Below are 27,126 nucleotides of genomic sequence, written 5' to 3'. Positions count from 1 at the left end.
CGAGCACAAAAAATGCCCAAAAATGAAATTTTAAATCAAAGAGAATTAGTAGAGCCAAAACTTCAAAATTTTGCATGGTTAGCATACAGGAGCTGTAATATATTATGTGTTCCCCTTCTCTTCACACCCTCCCCCCCCCGATTGTAAGGAAATGTTTTCCTTTGATGCCACAGCCTAAGTTGAGCAACAATAGTTGTAATAAGTAATGGGATCTGTGCCACTCCTCAGTGGATGGGTGGTTGTATCTTTTTCTTGTACTCCAGATGGGTGGAGGAGCGCAGATGCTGGAGTATGGTGCTGACACTTTGGCCAGAAACTGCCTTATTTCAGTTAGAAAAACATTGTCATATCCCCCCTTTTAATTCTTTTTCTTCTGGCAGGGTATGCAGTTATCGCTTCCCTGGTTTTTACATGCATTTTTGCTCTCTAATACTTTCTTCCACAGCTTGTAGCTGTCCTGTTTTTGTTAACTTTTTGCTCCGGGGCATGGGGTGGACTGCCTGCCGGGACAGCCCCGGTCGGGCTGCTGACATCTCTGAGGAGTGCTGCAACTCATCTGTTGGGTGTGACGGCTTTAATGCCTTTGCCATGTGCATTACAATAGGGCACAAAACATACATGTGCATGATCCTGCAGGAGGGGAATGTGGGCAGTTGGTGGAGGGAAAAATTCCTTCTATTCCCATATTTAATATTGCTCAAGGCTCAGGACTAGATTAAAAAGGGCGAGTAAGCAGAATCCCTGCCAGGGAAGCTAAGCTATTCAGGATTGTCAAGGAGAGGTCTGGAGGAATGTTGTGAGGAATTAAATCAGGAGCCACATGGAGCTTTCCCTCTATGCTTATTTTGTTTGCCCTCCTATGAATTTCTAAGCATGTGTGGTTCGTAGAAGACCCTCTTGAATGAAGAAAGCATCAGTGTATAAGGAGAAATCAACACCTTAAGCCTGTTGAATAAATATGCATCTATCTGAATGTGTTTGTTGAAGTGTTTTTATTCCCAAAACAGGATAGAGAAAATACTAATTAAAATTTCATTTTGTTGGTATTGGTAAAGTTGGTTCCCATTCATGTTAAGAGGATGGCAAAATCAACTTTGAGAATATTCTTATGAATTTGTTTATAGCTGTAGTACTTACTGCATTTCTATCATAGTATGTGCACATATAGCTGATACATTTCATTTTTCCACATGTCAAATGAGAATTGTGGAACTTCAGGCTTTATATTATGGGCATATCATTTGCTTGGGAAAGTTGCAATAAAAATAAAATACAACCTTCACTTACGTGCCAAAAATTAAATTGTAGCTCAAACATGAAATGCCTGATGTCACTCCTTCTACCTAAAAGCACTCCTTTCATTTTTTTAGGAGCTTGTGATGTGATCAGCTGAAGCGAAAACATCTACCTCATGACCTGGCATGTAAGTGAAGGAGGAACTGGTACTTATAAATAAATAAATGTGTGTGTTGGTGTTTACAATGTGTAAATTGAATCTATATACCTTCAACTTTCAGATATCACCTTTTAAATGAAAGCTTTCTGAATTTTAAAGGAATATAAAGTCTTTTAAAGGGGAGGAAGTAATAAAAGAAGCTGTTAACAGTAACATTTCAGCCTGCAGGACTCCTTAATAATGTTAGTTAAAATCTCTTATGTATCCCATAATGCTTGAAATGTTGGTAGGCATAGATGGAATAATTTTATCTTACCTCAATATTTACATGTGCTGCTTCTAATCCTTTTTCTTCTGTGCTTCTTTTCTGGATATAAATTCTGATAGTTGTGATGCATGCATACTATACATGGTGATACCCTTCCTAAAATTAAATACTCTGCTTGTGCAGAAGATTTAGATTCTTGATATTCTCAAGAGACTTCATAGTGAACTTTCTGCAGCTTTGTGACACTTTTATTTTATTCCCTTAAGTAAGCAAAAATATTTCAGTCCTCTGCAGAGGCATTTTTAGATTTTTTTTTTTTTGTCTGCCTGCTCTGCTTTTCTTTTATGTGGCTTAGAGGATTAAAGTGCAGTCAATGCTTTGAGGGGCCAATGTCAGTGGTGAGCTGAGTGTTCCTAATTGGTGCCAACACCTGTCCCTCATTATGAAGCCTTGTTCAAGCTGTCCGGTGAACCGAGGTAACCGGTCTCCCTTGCATGTCTCTAATGTGATTATAAAGCCCTCTCCTCATGCAAGTTTTATTACTTATTCAACTTTTGGACTGATGTGGAAAGTGAAGCTAAGCTGAGCCATTTGGCTGGCTACCAAAGATCATAAGGAGTGGCAAAGAGAAGGGATTCACTCATCTCAATTTCAAGAATTTTAGTTCAAAGCTTTTGCTTCTGTTTTGACTGTTAACTTTTTTTTTTTTTAAGGGGGAGGATTGTTTTTTGGGGTTTTTTTTCTTATTTTCAGTGTCAAATGCTCTGAATTTAGAGACCAAATCTACAGACTCCAACTGAGCTGTGAACATCTGAGTGCAGCTGCTATTGTGCATAACCCATTGATTTTCTGCAAATAGAGCTTTGGCCTTGACTACTCTTGCACCATTGCTTTGTCTTCGAGGGGTCAGGGCTTAGCAATTCTTTTCTACACAAAACCAGCGTCAGCCTCTCCTCCCACCTGATTCTGTACTGTTAGCAGAGTTACAATGCATTGTGCTTTGCCATTGCAGTTGGAAAAGATGACCTCAGACATATTTCACCGTTAAAATTGATGGATCACTATCATGTTTGGGCTTTACAGGCAAAAGCTTAAGCATGGTTACATTTTTCTAAGTAGTTTAAGTAAGTTTTTAAGCATTTAGCTTGCAAAATTCAAGCATGCAGCACTACAGTGCTGGCTGGAGGTTTTGGGCTATTTCCTTATGAGGGAGGAGAGAGAATAACTTCAGATGTGTATCTTGGAAACGTTTGAGATAATAAACCTGTAAGAGTCACAGGAGAACACTGTTAGTTATCCAGATTTGGAAAACTGTAAGAAGATGAAAGAGTAGTAGATTCTTAAATTTGAGACATGGAATTGGAAGTCTGGTTATTAAAGGGATTGAATCTCTGAGGAATAGAAGAGAACCCAAATGAAAATCCCAAGTGGATAGGGCCCTAAGGTGGACGTAGGCTGTATTTGTACAACTGTTTGATTTCTCCTTAAAGAAAAACTAAAAATCAGCAACTCAAGTACACTGGGAATGATGTAATCTTTTACTCAATAATTTTGACCAGAATAGTTCCATGATCAGCAATCAACAAACTTTAAGGACAACAGTATGTCAAGCGTCAGAATCTGCTGGTTGTGCTCATCAAAATCTTATCTGATAAACATTCTCATTTCAATATTTATCACGGCCCTATATACAACCATCTGATTTGTAGTCCACAGAGGTCAGGTTAGGAAGCGATGAATTAAAAAACAGTGAAATCCATAGCACAGAGAGGGATTAATGGGCTGTGAGTGTGTGTGGTTTCAGATTATTTACCTTACTCAATTAGGCCAGTTGCTGTCGCTGGTAGTGGTCAGCAGTGGACAGCTAGGGAAAGAAAGCATTGTAAAGTTCTATTGACTCTGTTTCTTGCAAAATTTTGATTTTGGGATTTCCAGCAGATTGACATGACATTGTGTTTAATAGGCTTTGTTCTCCATTTTGCCTAATTTTCTTCAATCTGTTTGCTTTTCAACCTCTGCAATATGCCATAGCATGGAGTTTCTCAAAGTCATTTTGTACATAATGACTTTTTCCCTCCATTTAATTACTTTCCCTTGAAGTTTCTTCTGTGACTTTTTTGCTTTCCTTGTCTCCTGTGCCATGAGAAGCTGTGACTAGTCTCTTCATTCTGTTGCTTCTCTTTGCCACTTAAAACAGATCTCCCCTCTTCTGCATCCTCCTTTCACAGATAGTCTGTTTAATCTCTTACCGTAAAGCCATGGCAAACTTTCCTTAGAGCTGTAGTTGGGGGTTTGCATTCTTCAAATACTTCTCCAATGGTGTTGAGGGAGCTAGAAGATACTGCCTTGCACTTAGCCTGAATGAGTGATCCACTTATGTTGCTCATCCGTAAAGCTTTCTCTGTGTAGCTGAGTGGGTGTAGCAAATGAAACCAGACAGGCTTGTGTCAGTGCTTGTTGCTGCTGCTGCTCTTGGGCCTTCCCAGACAGATGCCTCTCTTGCATCAATGTGCTACAGGTGATTTGAGAATGTCCAAATATGGTATTTTAAAAGACATTCAATTAATGTGTGTGTTTTCCTTGTCTTTAGACACTTCCTAGAAGTGTCTCATAAGTGCTGTGGTGTGACTGTGTATGTATTAACTGGAAACCATAGTCGGTGTTGGGATAGGCCAACAGCACCCTGACTCACTGGCAGGGATGTCTGAGCTTCCCTCATGCCTGATCTGTGATCTGCTCCCAGATCACAGCTTCTTTGTGAACAGCCAGTCACTTTTGGTGTTGCAGAGCTGGGGAGGTGGATGGCCGGAGTCTGGGGTGGCTTTATCCTGCCCCAGTCCAAGTGCAGGCTTGATTGTGCCTTCTCTCCTTTGCAGAGCCCCTGGTAACTGGTACAGCTGCAGTCTGCCCCATGTCCTGCAGCTGGGCGAGGTAAGAGCCTGCAGAGAAGGCAGCTTCTTTACAGGTCTGTGAAAACCTCCCAGACCAGGTGGAGTTGCAGGTACAAAACATATCAGCTGCTGGTTTTGCATTGCATCGTGGAGTCTTAAGAGTGATGCTGCTGTTTGGTTTGTTTTGTTCAGCTTCATAGTTGTACTTTCAGTTGGAACCTCTTTTCCTGTTTCTCAGCAGAGATTTTAGTATTGCTCTTGACAGCATGGGATTCAATTGCAGCAGCTGCACCATCTTGTAGCTCTTACCATATGAATAAATATGTGGTGAAACACCTTCCTACTTCCATGGCTTGTAAACATTTCCATTCTTGCCAGTAGAGGAGTGCAGACAAGAGACCTGCTTTGGAGGCAGATTCATTACCTCATGCCTTGGCAGCTTTGGAAGGTCAGCTGTGATAGTTCCTTATCCTCAGGGGATGGAGTTTCTCTATTTTGAGTCCACCTGTTCAAGTCCCCATGTTCTTTGTGATCCACCTTATGGGTTGGCACCTTTTCTCCTTTGCCAAAAAAGCCACCTGCAGCAGCTCAGCTTCTGCACAATTTGAGAAGGACATGTTTTCTACTAGGAACAGTAGAATAGTGATGGTCTAGTCTTACTCATTTAAATCTTGTTTATTTCCACAGGGCAGAAGAGGAAGGAGGAATTCAGAGGACTATTAGTGGTCAGTCTTGATCAGTGTGTCCCCTCATTAAAAAATATAAAAGTGCTTTGGCTTCAGTTTGGCCATTTGATGAGAAATTGAACCTTACCTGGTTTTCAGGATGCATCTCTTGACTCTTCCCAAACAAGATGTGACATTTTTGAAACCTTGGGCAAATAGAATCATCCTTTCCTCTTTTCAGGGTAGCATCAGCCCCAGTGGACATGTCTGTAATTTATTTTAGTCATTGCTACAGCTCGTGTTATGACAGAGAAAAATACTTTTTTTACCTCTATTTTGTACATAAAAATGGACAAACATCAGTTCTCCTCAGTATCTCTTTCATAATGTTTTTTTCTCCACCTTAGTTTGGTGATATAGAGAAACCTGGAATGGATAGATTTTTATAAATCTATTTTAAACCTCTTTGACTAAAAGACCCTCTCTGTCCTTTGACGTGCTGTATATTACATTGTAGTACATAGCATTAATTTAATTGACCAGACATCAAAGTTAATTTTAAATCATTAGTTATTAAGACAGATTTTTTTTTTGTCTCTTCAAAAGGTTTTTTAAACTAAAAGGTGTTTTAAGAAACCTTATAGTAACTGTTTTCTCATGCTGTGATGTTTTGACGTGGAGAACCAAAATAATAATGCAATTGCATATATGCATGTGTAAAATGATAGAAAATGTAGGAGAGTGTTAGTATTCAACCAGAGATTTGAAATATTCCAAATACTATTTAGAGTTCTGGCTGTGACAGTACATTCCCTTTAATTGTTCCTATCTAGTGATCCCCAGTGCACTCTTTTGTATTTGAGAAAAACTTTAGCATCCAGCTTGTTTATTTCAGCTTGTAAATGACAGCCATTTCTTGTCAGATAAAGAAAGAAATTATCAACCTAATGTTTCCTGCAGGAAAATATTTGTGTTCTTACTTTCTTTGAGTAGGGTATAAAGATGCATATTGATGTTTTCTGCCTTTTGCAATCCTTCAGGTTTTGTTGGTGATGCAAAATTTGGTCAGCTTCCTCACAGCATTATAAGTAAGGAAAAAATGAGTCAAAACAGATAAAATATTTAATGCAGGCTGCTGTCGTTGATTCTTTTATTTGAGATTTGAAGAGAACAAAGCAAGAACAGTGAAACCTACTTTAATATATTTATTAGCAAGTACAAAAAGTTAAATTATTCTTTTAAGCAAGTGTTTTGCAGGATATAAGAACTTTTGCCTATGCTATTAATTGGAAAGTTGTTTTTCATAATCCCAAATAGTGCATACATTTCTAGATCCTTCCTTCTTTGATAATATCCCAGCTGCAATACTAGTTCCTGCACCTGTATTTTGTCATGAAAGCATGCATTAGTACAGTTGAAGTACAGAAAAAGATACAAGTGGGCAACTGCTGGGAGCACCAGGCAGGTGGTGCAAAGTGGGGCTTCACTTGAACTGGTATTGGTTATTGCTTAATTTTCAATTAAGTAATGACACTTTTATGGGGGTTTTTTTGTCCCCATCTTTCCCCTCCCTTCAGTTTCATCACTGTGCAACAGCAGAACAATACTTAGTGCATCACAGGGATTTTTCTGATTTTTCTTATGTTTGTTTCCATGTGCATCAGTGGGAAGGGCAGTGAGTGGCAAGGTCACAGAATATGCGCTCGGGAGACCTGGGTGCAGCTGCCTGCTGATGCCGGAGGCTCCAGCATGATGTATGGCTGCTCTGCACTGCAGCTCTGAAATGTCAGGGCTTTCAGTGCTTGCTTAATATGAGCTTATCATGAGGGTAGATATGGTGAAGACTGAAAAACACTTAGAGCCAAGGTAACGTGAATCATACCAGTTCTTAAAATAGAAAGCCCAGCTAAGCGCTCAGAGGTTTTTCTGCTCAGTCATATTGGTGAAGCGTGTGCTGCTCCTGTTTCTCACCAGTGCTTGGCATGCCTGTGGCTGCAGTCTCCTTGCAGATACAGGGCACCTGGCAGTCTTTGGGTGTTGAACCCCCGGGCAGGCAGACCCTTGTTTGCCCAGCTTAGCATAGGGTGTGATGACCTGTTCTGGTCCATTTTTCTAACAGTGCATCCACAGCAGACTTTCTTCAAAGCAGACGTTGACCTTAGCTTTTTTCAGTAAGTGGGCTTTGTGGAATTTTCTTCTTTTGTCCCTTGGTTCTTGAATGTTTTAGTGTTAAGTCAGGTATGAAGGGAGGAAGCCCTGTAAAACAGAGCATGATCAATAACTGCGTCTCCCCGGCTGAGGACTCTTCTGAGCTGGATGAGCTTCCTGAGCATGAGTAACTGGGGTAGGTGCTTTTCCATGGCACTTGGTGCAGGTGCAGCTAGAGGGTTGTATGTGAGCTGGCCCTTGTCTCCTGGGTGTTTCCTTCAGGGATCAATTAGCTGCTCTGTCGTTTCCAACAGCCTGACAAGAGACAGCTTATGTGATGTTGAACAGACCAAGTGAGAGCTGTAGTGGCATCCCTCTGTTGACAGTGTCCTGCTGGCCACCTCAGCAGATGGTGGTTGCTTGTGTGTTCAGTATCACTGTGACTTTCCTGTTGGGAGCTTGTTCCTCATTTCATCATGCTGGGAACTTCCTTGATCCCCCAGGGAGGGACCTACAGCAATGAGATGGTCCTGGCTGGAGTGGAGTGGCACAGGTACCCTGCTGAGGGCCATGGCTCCCTTTCCTGAAGGATGTACCCTCATTTTAGCCTTTTCCCTGCCTGGGAGTGATGCCAGGAGGAGGGTGAGAGGAGCTGGGAGGTGGGTGTGAGGAGTTGTACCGGGCTGCAGCCAGGCAGACACACTTCAGGCATGTAAATGTGGCAATGCCAGGCAGCATCAGACTGGTTGTGATTCTAGGGAAGAAAGTGATTTGTTTCTTTTTTATTTTATATTAAAAGCAGACTTGCATTCAAATGCAATATGGTGTTTTGAAGGAAATAATTTTGTGTGTCCAAATCTCTGCTGCTGCTTTAGGAAAACGATAGTCCTGTTAATAAACAGCTGGTATAAAACCAGTGTTGTGTTCAGGAGTAGAAAATTTATAATGAGGACTGAAGCAGAGAGTAGCTCAGAACCACATACACAGTGTTGTATTTTCTTGAATTAATGACAGTCTGATGTTATTTTTGTTTTAATTGACTCTGCCCAGATCAGTATTGTCTTTAGGATGCTAGTGCTAAACTGCATGTAATGGACAGAAATATTTCCATGTCAGCCTGGCCCACCTGGCTGTTCTGTGTACAGGCTAACATGTGTAGCTTGCCTCAAAGATGAAAATAAAGCTGCTCAGTCATTGCTGGGTGTCAGGAAAGCACTGGGAAGACAGCACAATTTAATTTCTTTGTAGCCTCTTAGAGAGTTTCTGCTTAGGTAATGATGGCGCTGCATGTGTTGCTGGTGATTTGTTCTTCTGAGGATTTCTGTTTTTTGACAAGCTGCTGGTGTGAGGCAATTTAGAAGGCCTCTGGTGTAAATCTGCTCCCCTGCCCTTGCAGTGGGTCAATGCATGGATGTGATACCAGAAATTAAAAACTGTACTTTTGTTTTCAAGGTAGGAAAGGTACTTGGGGTGTGCTGTATTTTATCATGTTGTCAAAGTGTGTTCTAAATATGAAGTAGCATCACTTACCCTCTATTTATACTTGGAAGGCAAAGTGATGGTCGTTAAGTACTTTGTACTAGACTGAATGATGGATCATCATGGTAGAAGGGCACATGAAATGATGTCAGGGTTCCCTTTTGGCCCATAATCCACAATGAATGTGTGTGTGATTATATTTGGAGTTTCTTCATCCTAGTTTTATGATCTATCAGATGACTTCAGTCCAGAATTTAACAATTTTTTGAAAAATATTTCAGGGGATAAGACATGTTGGAATATGATATTTTTGTCTTTTTTTTCTTTTTATTTTTAAACCTACAGTACCTTTGAGGCAGCTGCCAAATTGCTTTATATAAAGAGGTAACATACCAGGGAGACAGCATTTGAGACTACGTCTTGTTGCTACTGCATTTCATATAGACTCATATTATTAACCAGATTCCTGTAATGTGCACTTCCTTGCTTGCTACAATTATTTTTTGCCCAATGACTAAGGAATTGGCTGTTGCTGGTACTGCTGCTTCTAAAAACTGGTGCATTCCTCCTCTGTTGAATTACAGACTATTATGTTAATCAAGACTTAGTAAGAAATAGTAGTAAGAAAAATTTTATTTTGTGGAAGGCCCAGAATAATCTTCACAAAATAATTCATTATTTTATCTTGGGAGTTAGGGGAGACTAGTATAGATGTGGTCACTATTATGGACTTCTTGAGTAGAGTAGGAGTATAGTACAAATTTTTAAAGAATTTTCTGGTTAGAGTGAAATAAAAAAGCAATCATAGAATTGTTAAGGTTGTTACTTTGTTTGCTGAAAATCCTCTCCTGTGAATAGTTTAACCTTTCAAACCTTTTCAATGTAGCAAATATTGCTACACCAGGTTCTAAGTGAGTGTTTTTTTCCAGTTAATATAGCCTTTTTGTGAGATTGGATAGGATATTAAAAAATAATAATAAAAAACCCAAACACGAGTGATCTCTCTTCCTCTAATTATTTGAAAGGTTGTATTAACTCTATTCATATTTTGTAATTTCCCTGGCAGTTGACTATGAAATCTGACCTATTTAAATGGTTTTACTGTACTACATTTCCTGGAGACCTTTCAAGATAATTTGCTTCCTAATATAAATTTAACAGTTACATAAACCACATTTTGGAGACTTGGAAATTGCTACCTACTGCCTCTGCCTTTTTTTTTGTAGACAAGCCATATTGTAAAAATGTAAGTACAGAATTTTAATCTGAAATTTGCATGTAGCCTGTCATTTGGTTTTCATACATGGATGCTGTTTTTTTAAAATAAAATCAAGTAGGTTACTTTTTGTCCCACTTGAAAATTTCCATAGTGTTGTGGCCAATTCCATTTTTGTCAGGCTATTTTAAAATGTGAAGAAGTAAAATCTCACAGGTCTAAGATATATTTGCTTAACAGTTTCTTGAATTTTCTGGTTCTGTTTTTTCCATCTCTATAGGTCCTAACAGGTACTGAGTAGGGTATGGATGTATTTAACTTTTGTCTGCAACAAACTGAAGCTAGGAAGCACTGCTATTCCTTGGAGATAGTGTTTTGTTCAGAAATTTTGGCTGGCTTTAAGGATTCACTTTGTGCTCTTGTCACTGATGTCTTGCCTAATATGCTGTACAAATACAGACTCGATGTGATATCCTTGTGTCTGCTGTTACTGATGAACTATCCAGAGGAATGCATTAGAAAAAGAGGCTAAATTTAATAGTTTATTTGGTAAATTTAGTTGTTTACTCTGATGCAAATTGAAAATGAGAAAATATTTGTCTTGTTTCTGCAGGTATTTTAAATGAGTTTTTGTTTTGGATAAGGCTCTGAAATTTTGTTACCTGTCTGCTACTTATATTTGCTCCTTGAGTGATTTTTTTGAGTAATTCATGGTAACTAGCTGTTCAAAAGAGGGAAGTGCCTTAAGTCAGCACAACATTGATTTTCCTCAGGGGCAGGATAGAATGGTGGTAGAGGCAAGCAGCTGCTTCTTGTTCACTTTGGCAGTGCAGATACTTGTGAATAAGCAAAAAGGAGGAAACGTAACTTAGAAATCATTAATTACAAAACGTATCCCTTGGATTTTTGGAGATATCAGTGTTACTGCCTTAAGATTCTTGCACGTGCTGACTGTGAGGTGTTGATTCCTCTTAATTTGGGATCCATGTTTTAATTTCAGCCAGGTGCATGCAGGGTGGCTTTTTCCTGGCTTTCCTTGAAAGTGCAGTGATGTGTTGGATACCAGCATCGGTTCTGTCTCCAGGGCAGAATTCCCAATATGTACAGCGGCCTTCTGGAAGCCAGGGAAAGCTGGCAGCACAATGTTGCTGTCTGTGGCTGAGATTTTCCTGGGGTTGTTTTCTGCTTAAACACACAAAAAGGTTCAGGGCATCTTGACCTGTGTTCAGTTGTTAAGGTGACAGCAGGCAATGAAGCTGATTTCTCGTTTTTAAAGTTGTAATTCATGTCTTAAGCTGTTTCAAGCAGATTGGGCATAAATGTGCAGCCATGGCTTGGCAAGTCAGAAGTACAACAGGTGCAGAATATGGTTCAAGTTTAGGAATAACTCTGGTAATTCATATTAAAAATGATGCCAGCAAATGCTTCATTGCAGTAATTGCCTGAAGAGTTGAACATCTTTTTCCTTGTGACATGATGATTTCTTACTGCTTCTTCTGTTTTTCAGTTTTCATTTAGAAGATCCCTGAAGGGGGGCATCTTTAGAATTTGTATATGTTGTCATACAAGTGATTAATAAGATGTTAGTCTCTCTGTGGATTAAAAAAAGAAAAAAATACAGGTACAAAACCACTTAGTATATTATGTTTGTATTTTAAATGATCATTTTTGAGGTAATCTGTGCTTGCCTATGATGCCTGTGCACTTTTCAAGTCCATAGCTAAAGCACCCCTACTTACTTTCTAAGGTAGTGAGAATCATGATCCAGTGACTGAAAAACAAGGATTTTCTCCAGGCATTTTGGGGGGACGGGTGTGGAGCCACATCTATTTTGCTCTGCAACAGCGTTTCAACCTTGAGTTGTGTTACACTCCCTTAGCTTGTACATTGGAACTGCTAGAAAGTGTAAATGTTAGAACTTAAGTCTATTCAGTCAAGAAGTTCAGGGTGCCTATTTGCAAAATGCCTGGATAAACTGAGGAATGCCAGTCTGCTTTGGGGATTTTGGACTGAAGCTGGGAAAAGCTGACATCAATTTTCATGGATGGGGGGTAGGTGGGGGGTGTCCCTTGAATTCTGAATTGAGCAACTTCTGATTCTGCCATTCTTCAAAAAGGCAAGTGAAGTGAGGCAGGAGCTTTCCCACTGAATGGGTGTTACTTTGGGATCTCTCTCTAGTGTCTAGGGAATGGAAGCATCATTATCGGGGAGCCTTTCTGATGAGCCCTCGTGCTTTGGCGTGGAAATGAGCTGGAAGTTGTGTGGCACTCCCAGGGTACAAGGGTACAGCAAAGGGATTCTCTGTTAAAAGAGAAAAGTGAAATCCCCTGTAGAAATTATCTCTGCTGTATAATGCTGAGGTTCTGGGTCTCCTCCTGTGTCATGTGGGGACATAGGGTGAACTTGTAACCTTGTAACTTGTTAGGGACTTAAATAACTTGATTTACCAAACATAGCACACCCGTAATTTATTGTAACTCTGTGGATTTTTATACACTGTTGATGTGGTTAATATTGCCGAAAAAATCAGGCGGGAATCCAGTACTATTACTATTCAGGGCTTTTTGCCCTCACTGACTACTTTTTCTGTGTCTGCTATCATGGAGGTGTAAATCTCTTGCCTGAGCTGCTACAAACCCAGTTCTCAAATAACAGCTTGTTACTTTTGTTTAGTGTGTGTTTGTTTTTCTACTCTCATGGAGTTGTTGGCAGGGGTGTGCTTTCTGTTCTAAAGTTTTTGTTACACTTGCCATTTCTATGTAAGCTGTCTTTGAAGTGTAGGCATCTCTGTTCTTTCCTAGTTGCCTGAGCAGAAGTCCAGACTTCCTGGGTGTTCTGTCCTGTAGTTGTCTCTCTCAGCCTCATGTTTGACCCTGCTTTAATTGAATGCTCATGTTATGCTCTGCAGATAGCTGTCCTGAGTACAGAGTGAAAAGGTCTTATTGCTGCATGTTTGTATAGACTCTAAGAGATGGGAATTGCCTGCCATAAGCTTTCAGAACCTTATCACAATTGCTCAAAAATTCACCTGAACATAAAACCAAAGCAGGTAAAATACTGCTCAGCTCACCTAGACACTTCTTTTTGTTGTCTCACAAGGTCTTATAACGTACCTGATGGTCTTTAAGCCACGTTGTTTGGAAATGAAGCCTGCCAGCAGATAAGCTATTGTGGGCAGACCTGCATTTTTTAGGAAGACCTGCATTTTCCAAGGGGCTGGGTTTGGCCTGGAGTGCAAGCTCTCAAACGGGCAGTAAAATTTTATTTGTTCTTGATTAAAATCCATGCCTTTAAATTTCACAATTTGGCAATATGAAAGTAGTCTTACAGACCTGCCTTCAGTACCCTGAGCAAACTTCAAGTCTGGTGCCCCCAAAACATGTAAAAAGACAAGTCGTCCTGACCCAAGTGCCTTCTACCTGTCAAACAGCTTTTGTCCAAGAGCTTCATGGAAGTTTCTTCATCTGTACGAGCTACCTTACATTGCTTACTGGAAGCAAAGCCCTGTGGTATTTTGGGTATTTAATTTTTGATGTTGCTCTTTCCTTGGACACTGGTTTGCACACATAGCATGGCTGCCTTGTCTCCCCTATTCCGCCTGAGCTGTGAGAAGGTGGATTAATGTGAAATTATTTGTTATGTAATGGAATTTTATACCTTGCTTAAGTGATGATGCAAATGACCCTTGGCCTCTGTCTTTCTGTCTTCTCCATAATACCTGTTAAATACTTGACTCAGAAGTTCTGTATCTCCCTTCTTGAAAACTGGAAGCATTGCTTCCTTTGTCAGCTTTCAGGAGTGTAGGCAATGTCTCTTTTTATAACAGGTTGAAAAGATTGATTTAAACTTCCAGTGATCACTGCATTTAGATTCAGTAAACTCACTCTCTTAAATACAAAGACTGCTGAAATTTTCCACTAAATTAAACACTTGTGCTGCAAACAATTCAATTGCAATCTCTTCAAAGCCTTTAGGCAGGCTTCTCTTATCTGGAGATCTTGTTTATCCCGTGGTATTTGGATAATCTCAAGACCCATTGTACAGTAACTAATGTGGAGTGCTTATCAACTGGGATATTCAGCTGTGTTGCTTTTTTTTTAATAGCATGTGGTTATGTTTAAGCAATGAAGCTGCTTACATTTCAGGTGTAGCCAAGCTGGCACTTAGAGTACTGCAGACATTTTGGGTTCAGCTATCTGTAACCTATTTGAGTATATCTTCTGCTTAAAAACAAGCAAAAAAATAGTTTTTGTATATTCCTGCAGAATTACTTTTTTACTTATTTTCTCTATCGATTTTCTCATTCAATCCATTACAAACATGGGGATTTTTATTTACTGCTATTAATTGTAAACTTAATTGAACCTTAGTTCAATTATTGAACCTTAGTTAACAAATGTAACTAACATTTAATATTATAGAGTGGCAGGACAGAATAAGAATGTATATGGATTTTTCTTGGCAGTTGTTTAGAGTATATAGCTGATAACTGTTTTGATTTTTCTTTTATTAAGTAGAGGTGCAGGAAGTTCTTCTTCCCCTCTCTCTGTAGCATTACATGTTCAAAAATTAATTTTGAAAAGTTCAATACCTTTTTTTAATGCAACTGGGGCAGTGCCACTGAAATTATTTCTCAGTGATACTCTTGATCACTTCTCAAACTCCTGAAAACCGCATTGCTTGTGAAATAAATGGTGATGAGATGACTTAAACAGCATCAGTCACTGCTTTCTATGATTGTCGCTACTGAAAATCTGCCTTTTGCTTTGCATGGATGCCTTAAGATTTCTTTGTGCTTTTTTGTTTGTTTGTTTAGGTTTTTTAAGGTGTGTTATATTTCTAAATCTTTGCCTTGCTGTGCATCCACCTTATTTCCTGGCCTCCACTTGTCTCTCAGCTAGCTACTGCCACCATGGCAACTCTTCCTCCAGCTGAACAGATGGGACATTGAGTCGAGCAGTGCACCGCTCATGCCCTGCCGGGAATCAGCTGGCGGGTTGCACTTCTTTCTGCAAAATTAAAAGCAAGCTCTGCCCAGCAGAGGCATGCTGGTTTTGAGGGTGCTCAGTTTCACAAACAGTACTGTGATCTAATAGTTGCTTGCAGAAATAAAACATAATGACTGAACAGGGATTATTTATATGCCTGAGACCTCTTCAGAGGAGCTTTGATTTTAGTGTGAAGAACTTGGCGTCAGCCAGCAGCCGGTGATTTTCTGGTAGAACGGTTGCCATCAACTTTTTTTTTTTCTCTTTAGGATGCGTCAGGATGAAACGCCACAGGCATCTAAGCACCAGTGACAGTTCAGACAATGAGAGTAAGTAATACCTGCTAGTTTTCCTTTGGTCTATCACCCCCTTGTGGTTTTCTTCTGTGGTTTGAGGGCAAAACATTTCACCTCTTAAAATTTAAAAAAAAAGGTTTCTTGATTGATTTCTTTTTGTATTTGTGGTCTTTGGTGTTCTGAATCATGTTACAGGAGGAAAATAAGGCAAAGGATCTTATAAGGGGAGTTTTGAATATACTTAGAATTTCAAGAGAGACTTGTATATATTTCTCTTTCATAGCAGGCAAGAAGAAATTTGTAAATCAAGAGAAATTTTACTGCTCAGGATTCTATTCTGTGATTCTTTTTTAAAAAAGAATCTTGTTGTCTCATGATATGCAGAGCTACAACGTTAAAATAGTTGGAGGTGGCAAGTTATTTGAGCATTAATGTGTTAGAATTATAACCAGTATATTGATCGTTATGTTGTGTCATACTGGTTCTTGATCTACTCCACTTCAATCTGTTCAACAATTTAGTAAAGTTACATTTTAAGTGTTCCTTGGCAGACATGTACCTGAATATCTTCCCATTTTATCTGCAAGAAACCCAAAACAGAACAACCCTGTGTGGCAGGGTCTTGTTTGTTTTATAAATCCATGCCTATCTAATAGCTCTATACATAATAACGATTCATTGTCATAATCACTATAAGTCATTGATGAAGTTGCTCTGCTGAAATAATATTTTGCCAGAAACATCTAAGGTCACACTATGGGGTTTTGCATCTCTCATTAGCACATTTTAGTATCATTGCTTTGTTCTTGGACGGAGTTTTTTTTTGAGCATTTTAAAATTCTGTTTTACTCTTCCTTCCACTTTGTTAGAAGGGAACTAAATGAAGGAAAGCAGTCTGTCTGCTTGTTTCTGTTTACTCATGCTTGTATTGGGCAGAGCAGAATGTACTCATAAACTTGGTGTGCTGTGGTTTTATAAAGAACGAGTGGAACAGGAGGAGCTGAAATTAAGCCTACAGACTCCCTAACAGGTTTTTTTTTGCCCACATCTTGTCAAAAATTATAATTCAAGAGATTGGAGTGCCTTGTGTTTTACTGGAAAAGTTAAATGAATTGAACCGAGCTATAATGATCCTTTTTAATTTCTTTTTTTTTTTTAAACAGGTCCTTCCACTTCCTTTTCTTCTTGTTCTAAATACAGGAGCAAGTCAAAAACACCAGCAAATGAACAAAAGAAGCCTGCTGAGGTAAGAACTGGGTTGGTCACTGGTAGTTTTCTTTCATACAGTTTTCATGTTTCTAAGCCTTGAAGAAGTGAGCTATGAATCTAGTGCTGGTGAGTCCTTTTGTCACCTGTAAAATTCTCTGTGAACCTGCATTTTCCTCACTCTGTGAGTGTTACAGGAGCTCTGGTATTTGATGGACCAAAATGACTTATGGCATTTGCAGACAGTACCATGTAGTTTGCGCTTTCCCTGGAGTTTTAATGTAATTTTGAAATTGGTCAAAGCTGGTGTGATTTGAGAGCATAGCACAGAAAAGTGGTTCATATCGATGTGTTTGGGAAGGATACTGTCTTCTTCAGAATGAAACAGTGGGACATTTAAGTGGGTAGGATATATATATGCAGTGTTTGCTCTGCTACTTTGTTACTCTTGGCTTTTTACAGTGTAGCTTTTTTGTTTACTCTGCCATCTCCACCTGTTAGAACCTCAGCACTTACGGACCACTGTCACTGGACCTGTACTGGCCCATTTAATATGGTCATAATAATGTCACCATAAATAATGACATTTATGCACAATCCGGTGCCCAAAGCCATCTTGTCAACCATTCCATTGATAGCCCCTCTTAGTGGAAGATTTGTTGGCTACCTTCTCCAGATTTTATGCTTGCTTTCTTAAGGGCTGAAGTCAGATACTAACTGTAAATTGGAGATATATTTCTTGTAACTTATTCCCCTTACTTGTTATCATATTGCCTCTGAATGAGTCCTTCAGAATTTCAGTATGACTGCTGAAAAAAGACTGACAAACCCCACTTTATTTCAGAATTTCAAGTTATGTCCCAAAAATTATTCACTATACCAGCAGCTTTTTACCTGAGTGGTAACTGCTGTGCAGGGTTGTGTGAAATATGCAGATTGTGTTCCTACAGCTTGAGCTATTCAGCAAACATGCTTCATGCGTCTTTTCTAAATGCTGTTAACTAGGTGGGTTTGGTGTGGTAAGAACAAGGTAAATGATACAGAATGTGTCATTTCTTTGGAAGCTTAATTCTTATTGCAAGTCAATTCAAGAAAACTCACTCATTTCTAAAAGAAAATGCAAGAACGTTCTAAAAAGTAAAATTGGCTATAACTAACTACATAGTGTTTTATTTGCAGCCACCAAGAAGGTTAAGAAAAACCGATTAAGCTTTATGCCTTTAAGATGTTGTTATGATGATTATAGTTCTGTAAGAATTTAAATCTTAAAACAGCTTGTGGCTGCTGAGGTCTTGTAAGTGTTGCTCATGTGTGCCTAGGCAGTAGCTTTGTTACCAGCCAAGCTGTGCACATGGGAGCTGAAGCACATCTATTGCCAGGCTTGTTGCTGTTTCAGATACACCTCGGTTCTAGCCCCTTACATCCCTTCTTTCTGCCCAGCCATCCAGTTTTCTTCTTGTATCTCTTAATCTTAGGGACTTAGCCTTCTTTGAGTTTGCTCCATTCTTTCTCCATGTGCATATGTACAATAAAACAATAATTATGAAGATGTAGTCCAGCTATGTAGCATACAAGTGTTCTGTTTACATAACTTCTAGGAGTTAAAATGAGCAGTGTTTTCAGTTCCTCCTTTTGAGACCATCTTTGCTGCCTTTTACCAATTTCAAGGCAAAATTTTGATTCCTTTAATGCTTTGAAGAACAAAATCTGTAATATACACTTGAAATTTAAAAAGTGTGTTTCATAATGTAATCCCTCTAGTAATACTGGAATTTCTTTGTCATGTTTGATTTAAGATTCTCCTCCTGAGAGAAAAAAACAAGGAGAAAAAAAGAAATCCCAAACTTTAGAATATATCCTCTTTGAAAAGAGTGTCCTGAGTACAATATTTAAAAGATTCCTGAAACAAATTAAGTTCTCCTGGAAAGGGAATGGAAGGGAAGGTGACAGTAGTATGTACCTCTTGTACCTAGGACTTCTGGCTGTTCTTTTTACATTTTTGTTTTTGTTCTGCTAAAAGCAAGTGCTCCCTCCGACCCCTTGAAAAGCATATGCTGGGAAGTGTATTATGAAATGCTTTTGTCAGCAGAGCATTGAAATTGATTATTTATGCATCAAGTGGTGACAAGGGTGCAAAGCAAATACTGAAAAGGGACCCCACTACACACCCTTCCAAAAATCATGTTGTAATCTCACAAGCTTTTTGTAGTAGTAGTTGTCTAGTATCTATTAGATAGAAATTTAAATTTTCAGGCTGACAGCATCTCTTTAGCAAGACCTCTTTGTAACAAGTTGTCATTGCTCTCCTCTCATTCACCTCTGCTTGCCAGGCAGCAGGCTGTTTCTTGAGTTAGTGATGCAGAAAATCTAGAAGGTCAAAGCTATAAATAGCTGTTTGGGAATATTTTTGTTCATGGTCTTCATGCATTAACTTTTCTTTCATGCCAGTAAGCGTTGGTTTTTCAAATAAATTGCATGTGAATACATAGGCTTTTTTCCCCTTCCTTCAGCATCACCAACCCTACCTGAGTACCTGTGTCCTCTCCAAATAAAAGCTTGGGTTTGGTACTCCAATAAGCAAGTAGTGAGTTTATGTGCCAGTTCAGGACTTATCTAAATATGCCAGTGTCCTGTGAGGTTGCCTGTAAAAAGTGAGGAGTGGGTGCATTTGGGGACTGCTCTGCCTTGAATTGCCATCCAGGTGGGTTTGGGAACGGCCTCAGTCTGGTGTTACTGCCAGGCCAAGAGGTGTCGTGTTACAATGCAAATGTCAGGCTCATTTCCAGAGCCTGTATCAATCCCGAAGGGATGTTACTGCCTTCGACTTGGTTTCAAGTTATTCCAGTCTCCTCCTTGGAGAAAAAGGTGAGAACAAGGGAAGCCTGTAATGATGCTGCTTCAGACCATGGTGCTTCTGTATGTAATGTCAAAAGTAAGGCTGTGTTTCTTTCTTGCTGTTCCCCTTCTGGATTATAAATCTATCACAAACCACTGAAATGGTGACTTAAAAATTCTTTTATCCAATTATTTTATTTACTGTGAATAAATTAGCTGTGTTGAGGTTAGAGGCACACTAGTGATACAAAGTCATAGCTGGTTTGGAGACTTTTATGATGATGTTTAGCCACATACCATTTGTGGTGTTGCTCCTCAGTGGATTTAAACGTAGACAGGAGGGACTCTCAGGCCTCTGCAGTAGGCGGTGTGGGAGCAGCAGGGTAGGAGACATTTAGATGTCTGGCTCAGCGTGAAGCCTGTACTTGGCAGCTTCCTGTCTCCATGAAAGCTGGGGCAGAAAATGATGGCAGAGTAGTGGGAATCATTTTTGCAGGGAAAACCCATTAGCTGGACTGTCCTGAATGACTGACCATGTCTTTTCCCTTGTGCTTGCGGGGTCAGAAAAGAGCCCAAGAGATCTTCAATAGCACTCAAATTTATGTATATGTTTTTTCAATCCTGTCTCCCTCTTGAAACTGCAAAGAACTTAAGTTAGCATTGTGCTTTTTTTTTAAACCCTTTGCATATAACTTGGTAATATTTTACTTATCTTTGCAAATAGGGTTTTGAATCTCACAGCAAGAGTAGTTTTTAATCCTTCATTGCTGATTGTGACAGCTGTATTATCATGTGAAATGCAGCTTATCTTCCAAAAGTAAACGGTCTGCATTCATTACTTGGGTACGTGAAACTCTTTTTAGTGTCATTTAACTGCCACATAAATCGTAGATCTTGATCCTGAGAAGCACCCTGTAAGACTAGGCTCTTGGCAGCAAATTGACTCTTTTTGCAGTTTGAAAGTGTTTGTTTTTGTTCTGTGAATGAATGGGCAACGTGGTTAAACTATATTGCTTTGCATGCACCATGTGTTATAAGAGACTGTCACTTTTATGTGTGTGCTTGCCTTAGAAAATTCTGAATTATCTGGGACATATGTACAGACATCTCAAGACCTCTGGCAAGCATGCGTTATCCATGAGCTACTTTTTAGCCTGCTTGGGTTAGTTGATTTAAAAGAAAAAAGTAAGGTTGGAGGTGCAAACTCATCAGTTACTTCTATAATGCTGTATTTTTTGCGTTTGAGATACTGTCTCAGGCTATTTGAACTCTTTAGGAAGAGGTGACCGAAATGCAGGAAGGTGTGAAAGAGCTTGCTTGTAAAAAGACTGAGTTATTTTATCTTTGAAGTGAATGAACAGGCATAACAGTAAAGTATGAATGGGTTGGAAACAGCAGAACTGAAGTTCTTCAGTTCCCTCCTGTCCTTATGATGGAAGAACTGGAGAGAAAAGGCAGCTGTGAACATTGAAAAATGAGGCCAAAAGTTAGAAAATCTGTAGCAATTAAAAGGATATCCTTGTCATGCAATTAGGCTGGGAAGCTCATCTGCTACAGGAAGTTGTTGAGACTGAGAATTAAACAAGATTAAAAAAGGAATTGGACAGATGATAGCAAGTACAGATTTTTAAAAATATCTGTATAAATTAATACCACTTTAAAAATTGATTGTTAGGATTAACCCCAAAATCCAAAGTTTATGTCTGATTAGCAACCAGAAGGAAACTTGACATGTCCTTGCACATTCTTCTGGCACATGAGATACTGTCAAAGACATGATGTTAGGTAGCATTGATTTAGTATCCAATTTCCTGACTTTTCCTATACATGCTTATAAAAGGAGGCTAGGAAGATTCATGGCTACTTAAATGAAAAGTACAATATTTAATATGCTTGAATCCTGGATAATTCATTAAAATAGTTATAGGGAGTAGGGAATTTTAACATTAGGATTTAATGCCTTGCTTGTCCAAATAGTGTGGATGTTTGAGAACTATAAATTTAATTATACACATATTCCTGTCTATCACAGCATTTTGCACATTTTAAGTTTCTCAGTCCAGTTGGCATATGTGCCTGGAACTGTAGTTTCATTTCCATTTGAAATTTATGTTGCCTTTTATTGACTTTGCTGCCAAAATCCCTCAGCCAACCAAAACCCAAAGCAAATTTGCCTTAAGTTTCTACACTTCTCTGTAAGTAACTTTCTTAGTTCAGAAACTTCATGCCCAGGTTGCAATGTATTAACAAGAAAAATTTTACCTTTCCAGGATGAGCTCATCAAATTCTGTTCTTGGAGCTTCATCCTCAGTAAATAGGCAGTATTTTGTACATACTGTCAAACATCCATACAAAGATAAACTATGCTCAGATACTATGTGGCTGTATTACATTTGTAATAGGTCATATTAGAATTTAAATTTTGTTTTATTATTTATGAGGTGATTTTAGGTGTAAACCTGCTGCTTCCTGTGTTTATTGAGGGCCTGTACTTGAGAGCTACACTAGTAGAGCCTTAATGTTTGGGGGTGCTTATGGGAATAAAAGTCATTAGATCCTTTCAAAGGAGAATAAAGAAGGATGATTTGACCCTCAACATGATGGAAAACCTCTTGCGTAATTTACATTTCACATAAATTCAACTGTTTGACAATGGAAGTTCAAACTTGGCCTTTGAGATAGGTTGGGAATGACACCAAAAGCTAGGAAAATGCTAGCTGTTGTCTGGTTAGAGAGGATGCTGGCCCTCATTCCATGCTGTTAGCTGTAAAAGATTTAATGTACTTTTGCAGGGAAGACAGGACATAGAAGCTCCCTCCTGCTTTTTAAAAAATCACAGCTGTGTTTCTGAGCAATGAGTCTTCTGACTCCCTTAGTGATGAGTGGGAGCTGAAAATCCTGTTGCTGAGTTCTGCTGGGTGCAGGGGAAGCCTCAGGACTGAAGCAATTACATGCAATCTGGCATAAACTGGGCTTTGATTGTAACAAAAGCAGTTAATCCATAATTTACTTAAGCCTTGGAGGTGTGGTTCCCAGTCATTGCCTAGGTGCCTGTGACAAGTGACTTACCCGTGTTGGGAGTTTGTAAGCAGTTGCTCAAATTACCTGAAAGCATGGAGAGCATCACAAGAAGAAGTATTGGCTTTCATTTCATTTTTAAGAGATGACACAATCCATCTATTGTTCCTCACATGCATTTGGGCAAGACATGGTGAATGAACAGTGTCATCAGTCAGCTTCAGTAGTAGCTTGCAGAGGAGTATTGGAAAAGGTATTTCACTAATTTTTTTATTTTCTTAATGAGGTTTTAAGTTTGCAGTGGTCATGAACAGAAGGTGCCTGATAGTCTGTGAAGATCTGATGTTTGAATTGTTCATCAAAGATGGTGTTTGTAGAAGGCCATTTTGTTGTCGAGACCATTCTCTGTATCCAATGCTAGTATTTTACTTTAGTTCTCTATAGCATTAATTGTGTTCTCCCTGATATCTTTAATGGATTAGGATACTTCATACAAAATAATATTTTTGTTTCAGAGCCTGATTTATTCAGAGTAAGCATAGGGGGTCCAGTGAGGAAGATTACATATTGTATTTCCATAGAGTGCTTCCAGGAGGAGTTTGGGTTCAAATCATAGATGGCTTTAGGTGAAGCTTTTTAAAATAAATTCTAAGAAGTTAATTTTCCTTGGACGTATTCTTCTAACATAATTTCCAAATAGGACTCAGAAGTCTGAAAAACAAATATAATATATGAACCATATCTTTGATATCATTGTTTCTTGGTGTATTAGTGCTTTGGGGGAGCAGAGCATCCATATTTCACAAGACTTTTGCAAAATTTAGCTTTTAAAGGCTTTATAGATGGCAGTGTGTCTGCATAGCTGACTAGGAGGTTCTCATTTCCTCAGAAAAAGCAGGCAGACTTCTACTGCAGAGCAAAATGCTAATGTTGACCTGTCCTGGTTTCAGCTAGGGTAGAGCTAATTTCTTCTCAATAGCTATTGCAGTGCTGTGTTTTGCATTTGGAATTAATATGGTGTTGATAATGCACTGATGCTTTGGTTATTTGGTAATTCATGTTTATCCCAAGTCAAGGACTTTTCTTTTTTTACATGTCTCATGCTCTGTCAGTGAGGAGGTATGCAATAAAAAATAAACCACGAAACCAAAAAGACTGGGAGGGAGCATAACTGGGACAAGTGACCCAAACTGACCAAAGGGATATTCCACACCATGGAATTGTTATATAGACTGGGGAGTTACCGAGAAGGGAAGCTGGTCTGGGTTTGGGAAGCAGGGTCTGACATTGGTCACTGAATGGTGAGCAGCTGTATTGTGCATCACTTGTTTGGGTTTTTTCTTTTTTATTATCATGATTGTTATTATTATTTACTATTGTATTTTATTTTCAATTATTAAACTGTTCTTATCTCAACATATAAGTTTTACTTTGATTCTTCTCTCCATTCCATCAGGTTTGTGGGGGGAATACAGGGGAGGGGTTGAGTGAGCAACTGAGTAGTCTTTCATTTCCATCTGGGCTTAAAACCACAACATGACTAAAGAACAAGGTCTTTTGTTCTAGATTTAAGCTCCAGTTCTAAAGCATGGAATATGTAATAGAAGTTCTCAATGAAATGGTAACAATTAGATTACGAGACAATGATGACATAAGTAGACATATTTCATTGATGTAATTTACTTTAAGTGCTGCACTGTTTGTGGTTAAAGCTAAAAATTCCTGGCAGCAAAATGAAATTTTAAGTTCAGACCAAGCAGTCTTGAATGGCAAGGCTAAAACTCATTTGTAATTTCATGCTCTCTTTGCTAAAAAATATTTTTAAAAATTCCCACTGTCATGCAGTAACTTCTGTGGAATGCTCTGAGTGCTGAGGAGTTTCTCACTTCTGTGTGTACGCAGCTGGCTGTGGGAGCTGCACTCAATTATAGCTCAGCTCTGCAAGGCCTTGTTCTGTTGTGTGCTAAAGACACTCGGCACCAGCTGAGTCTGCTTGTGTGGAGTGATGTTTCTGGATGGGAATACTTTATAGTCCTAGCCTTGGCAGGCTCATTTTTCAGGTATTTTCAATATGTATGACATTACAGATGATGTTAAAATAAAGTTGGGGGGTTGTGCTTTATATAAGGTAAGAAGTAGAACTACTTTGGGATGATTGAAAGATGACCACTGTGCTTAATGGGCTAACTGGAAGTGCTGGTGGCTCTTGCCAAGAGGGGAGAGTGTGTGCTGTGGAGCAGACTAGCTGTTGTTCTAGGGACACAGTTAGTAAAGGAGCAGCATTGTTTTTCAAATAAATGTTGGAAAACAAAAAGCCATGAGGAGAATCTGGCTATCTAAATCCTGAAGATGTGTGTGCTGCTCTGTGTGTAGATGGCTTAGTTCATAGCCTCGAGGCTGAGTGCTGATGTAGAATTTCCTCAGTTTGTTAGAAAACTCTGTTTGGGTCCCCTGAGTGTTTTGGTTTACTTCCACAACAAAGGAAATACAGACTGAGTGTTCTCATACGTTTCCCTCTGAGAGTATTTTACTGTTGGAAGACCTTGCTTTGCCACACGTGGAGAAATGAAGAATGACTAGGGCTAAAGACTGTAGTGATTCTGAGTGTCTGCAGGAAATCCTCAATTGCACTGTTAATCATAAGTATGAACAGGCAATTCTTAGGAAGTCTTAGCTGAGTTTTGGAGTCCCTTAATATTTCAACAGTTATCTTTTCATTGATTAAATCTTTGACCTTCAGTGCTACCTGTACTGTAAATCGTAGAAATCTGAGGCAGAGAGCTTAATGTTGTGGTGTGGTGATGGTGTGGTCAGTACTTACAACAGTCAAAAGAAACCCAGAAGAAGTTCATGCTCCAGGGGATTTGTGCTCTAAAAATAGAGATACAGTTTGCATACATAATGGATGACCAGAAGATTTGCTACTAAGCAATGTAGTTAGAATACTGATGCCTTTAATAGCATTTTTCATCTCGTCATTAAGAAATAGTGGGTTTGATATGAAGTACTTCACTTTTATATGCTGTCAGTGGCTTAAAAGGTAGTTTGTAAAGCACTTACCTCAGATAAGATTTGAGAAATATATTTTCTGATAATTAAAGCAGCCATTGCACTTCTCTTGTATCATACTTTTTCCTTCTGGTGTTCTTTGGAATTCTGCCATGTTAGTGCTTCTCATAATCCTGGCTCTGTACCTGTAACACAGAAAACTAAAATGCCTTTTAAGTGTCATAAATCATTTTACATTTTGTTTTTGGTGTGTACATATAGTGCTTGAAAAAAATGGCTGCTTGCAGTCTCAATACTTTCACTCTTGACTTTCAGATTTTAATATAGGCCTGTTAGGTACCTGAGGAGTTTTATACAGAAGGAACAGTGAACAGTCTGTTCTGAAGCAAGGCAGAAAACACATTAGGAGCAAATACAAGACCCTTGAGTCTGTGGGTTTGAGTATCCTTGGTCAGCTTGGTCTTCTGGCTGCCTGTATGAGATGCAGTTGCACAACATAATGAAGTAATGATAATGTTCCAGTCAGCAGCAACTATTTCAATACCTTTTTAGCACAGAGGTTTTTTAAAACAATATTTACTTGATGATTTCCAAGAACAGCTGAGAATTTTTGCAGTAGGCATAACCAGTCTGGTACTGTCAAATTGAAAAGGATACATGAAGATATTGGGCTCTGCAGTAGTTTATTACTTTGCTGGTTATAAAACTGAATTAGTAAGAAGAGAGTTCAACCTGTCACAACTTATTGCAGAGATATTTTCCATTTCATTTTATTGCCCTTTGAGGATTTGATTTCTCATTACAATAATACAGCTAATTAGTTGCAATGTCTCCCTAAAACCAAGTCACAGTCCCTGTTTTGCTTTACTGAACATTAAGCTGGTGCAGGGTAGCAGTGGAGGAAGAAACCCACAGAGGATACATATGCCCTTTATTTAAATTGTACACACCTGTAGTTGACAGATATTGATGTTAAGTAAGCTTTGAGATGACTGTAGATCATGTTTACATGCTTGTAAAAACTTAACTCTCTGGAGCCAAGCATTATGGCTGGAGATTGGCTGCTGTGGTTTACTGTGTATGGGGATGATGTTTCCTTGTATAGGGTTTGCTAAAAGATGCTGATGCTGGATTTTGTCCATTACTGCTTAGACACAGAGCAACACAGGTCTTGTGTTCCAGCAAAGGCAGCTGTTCATCTTTGCTCTCAGAGATCCTAACCAATAAAACTTCAAGTGGTTTTAATAAATGAGCAAGTGCCTATCCATCAGTTTTGCCATGGCAACTGTTTGTAGCCCATGATGAATATGACAGTTTAAAGTAGCTGAATTGAGTGAAAGAAAAGGATATCCTACCTTGTGTCTAAGTTAGGGTACAGCCTATACTGGCAATAAGCTGATTGAAAGTATGGTGAGGAGCCTTGAATCAGATGCAGACATCCTTTCTTCTCTCTCTGGTTGCCTGTAAAAACCTTCTTCCTTCTGGTTAGCCTTTGGGCAGCAGCATGGTTTTTAATTAGTGTAAACTTATCATCATACTGTACCTAATGCACTAAAAATTAATAATCTAGGTAGTTGCAAATTGATTTGTGTTGGTACTCTAAAAACATTTTCAGTGTATATGCACTGTTTCAGTGTAGATAAGAAGAATATCTGCCACATTCTTTAACGCAATGCTGTTTCTCAAATCTATCTTTGCCCTCTGTGTTTCC

The 27,126-nt window shown here is 39.0% G+C and overlaps 1 protein-coding gene across 4 annotated transcripts in view; it reads left to right on the top strand.

Moving 5' to 3' along the window:
* Positions 1-27,126, top strand: part of JADE3 (jade family PHD finger 3) — a 63,910-nt gene that overhangs the window by 16,061 nt on the left and 20,723 nt on the right. Inside the window, exons 1-4 of one of the 4 annotated variants that reach the window (XM_014892363.2) lie at positions 107-1,423; positions 4,541-4,595; positions 15,321-15,380; positions 16,511-16,593. In XM_014892363.2, the coding sequence (XP_014747849.1) occupies positions 15,332-15,380; positions 16,511-16,593 (132 nt within the window). In that variant the 5' untranslated portion in view covers positions 107-1,423; positions 4,541-4,595; positions 15,321-15,331. Of the gene's footprint in view, positions 1-106; positions 1,424-4,540; positions 4,596-11,666; positions 11,685-15,320; positions 15,381-16,510; positions 16,594-27,126 lie in introns of those variants that run through there. The other 3 variants (XM_088159934.1, XM_088159936.1, XM_088159935.1) reach the window with 3 other exon arrangements.

The sequence above is a fragment of the Sturnus vulgaris genome, chromosome 2 (assembly GCF_052056855.1).
Source record: "Sturnus vulgaris isolate bStuVul1 chromosome 2, bStuVul1.hap1, whole genome shotgun sequence".
In the NCBI taxonomy this organism is placed as follows: Eukaryota; Metazoa; Chordata; class Aves; order Passeriformes; family Sturnidae; genus Sturnus; species Sturnus vulgaris.
Note: the sequence above shows the minus strand (reverse complement) of the source record. Positions and strands in the feature narration are given on the sequence as shown.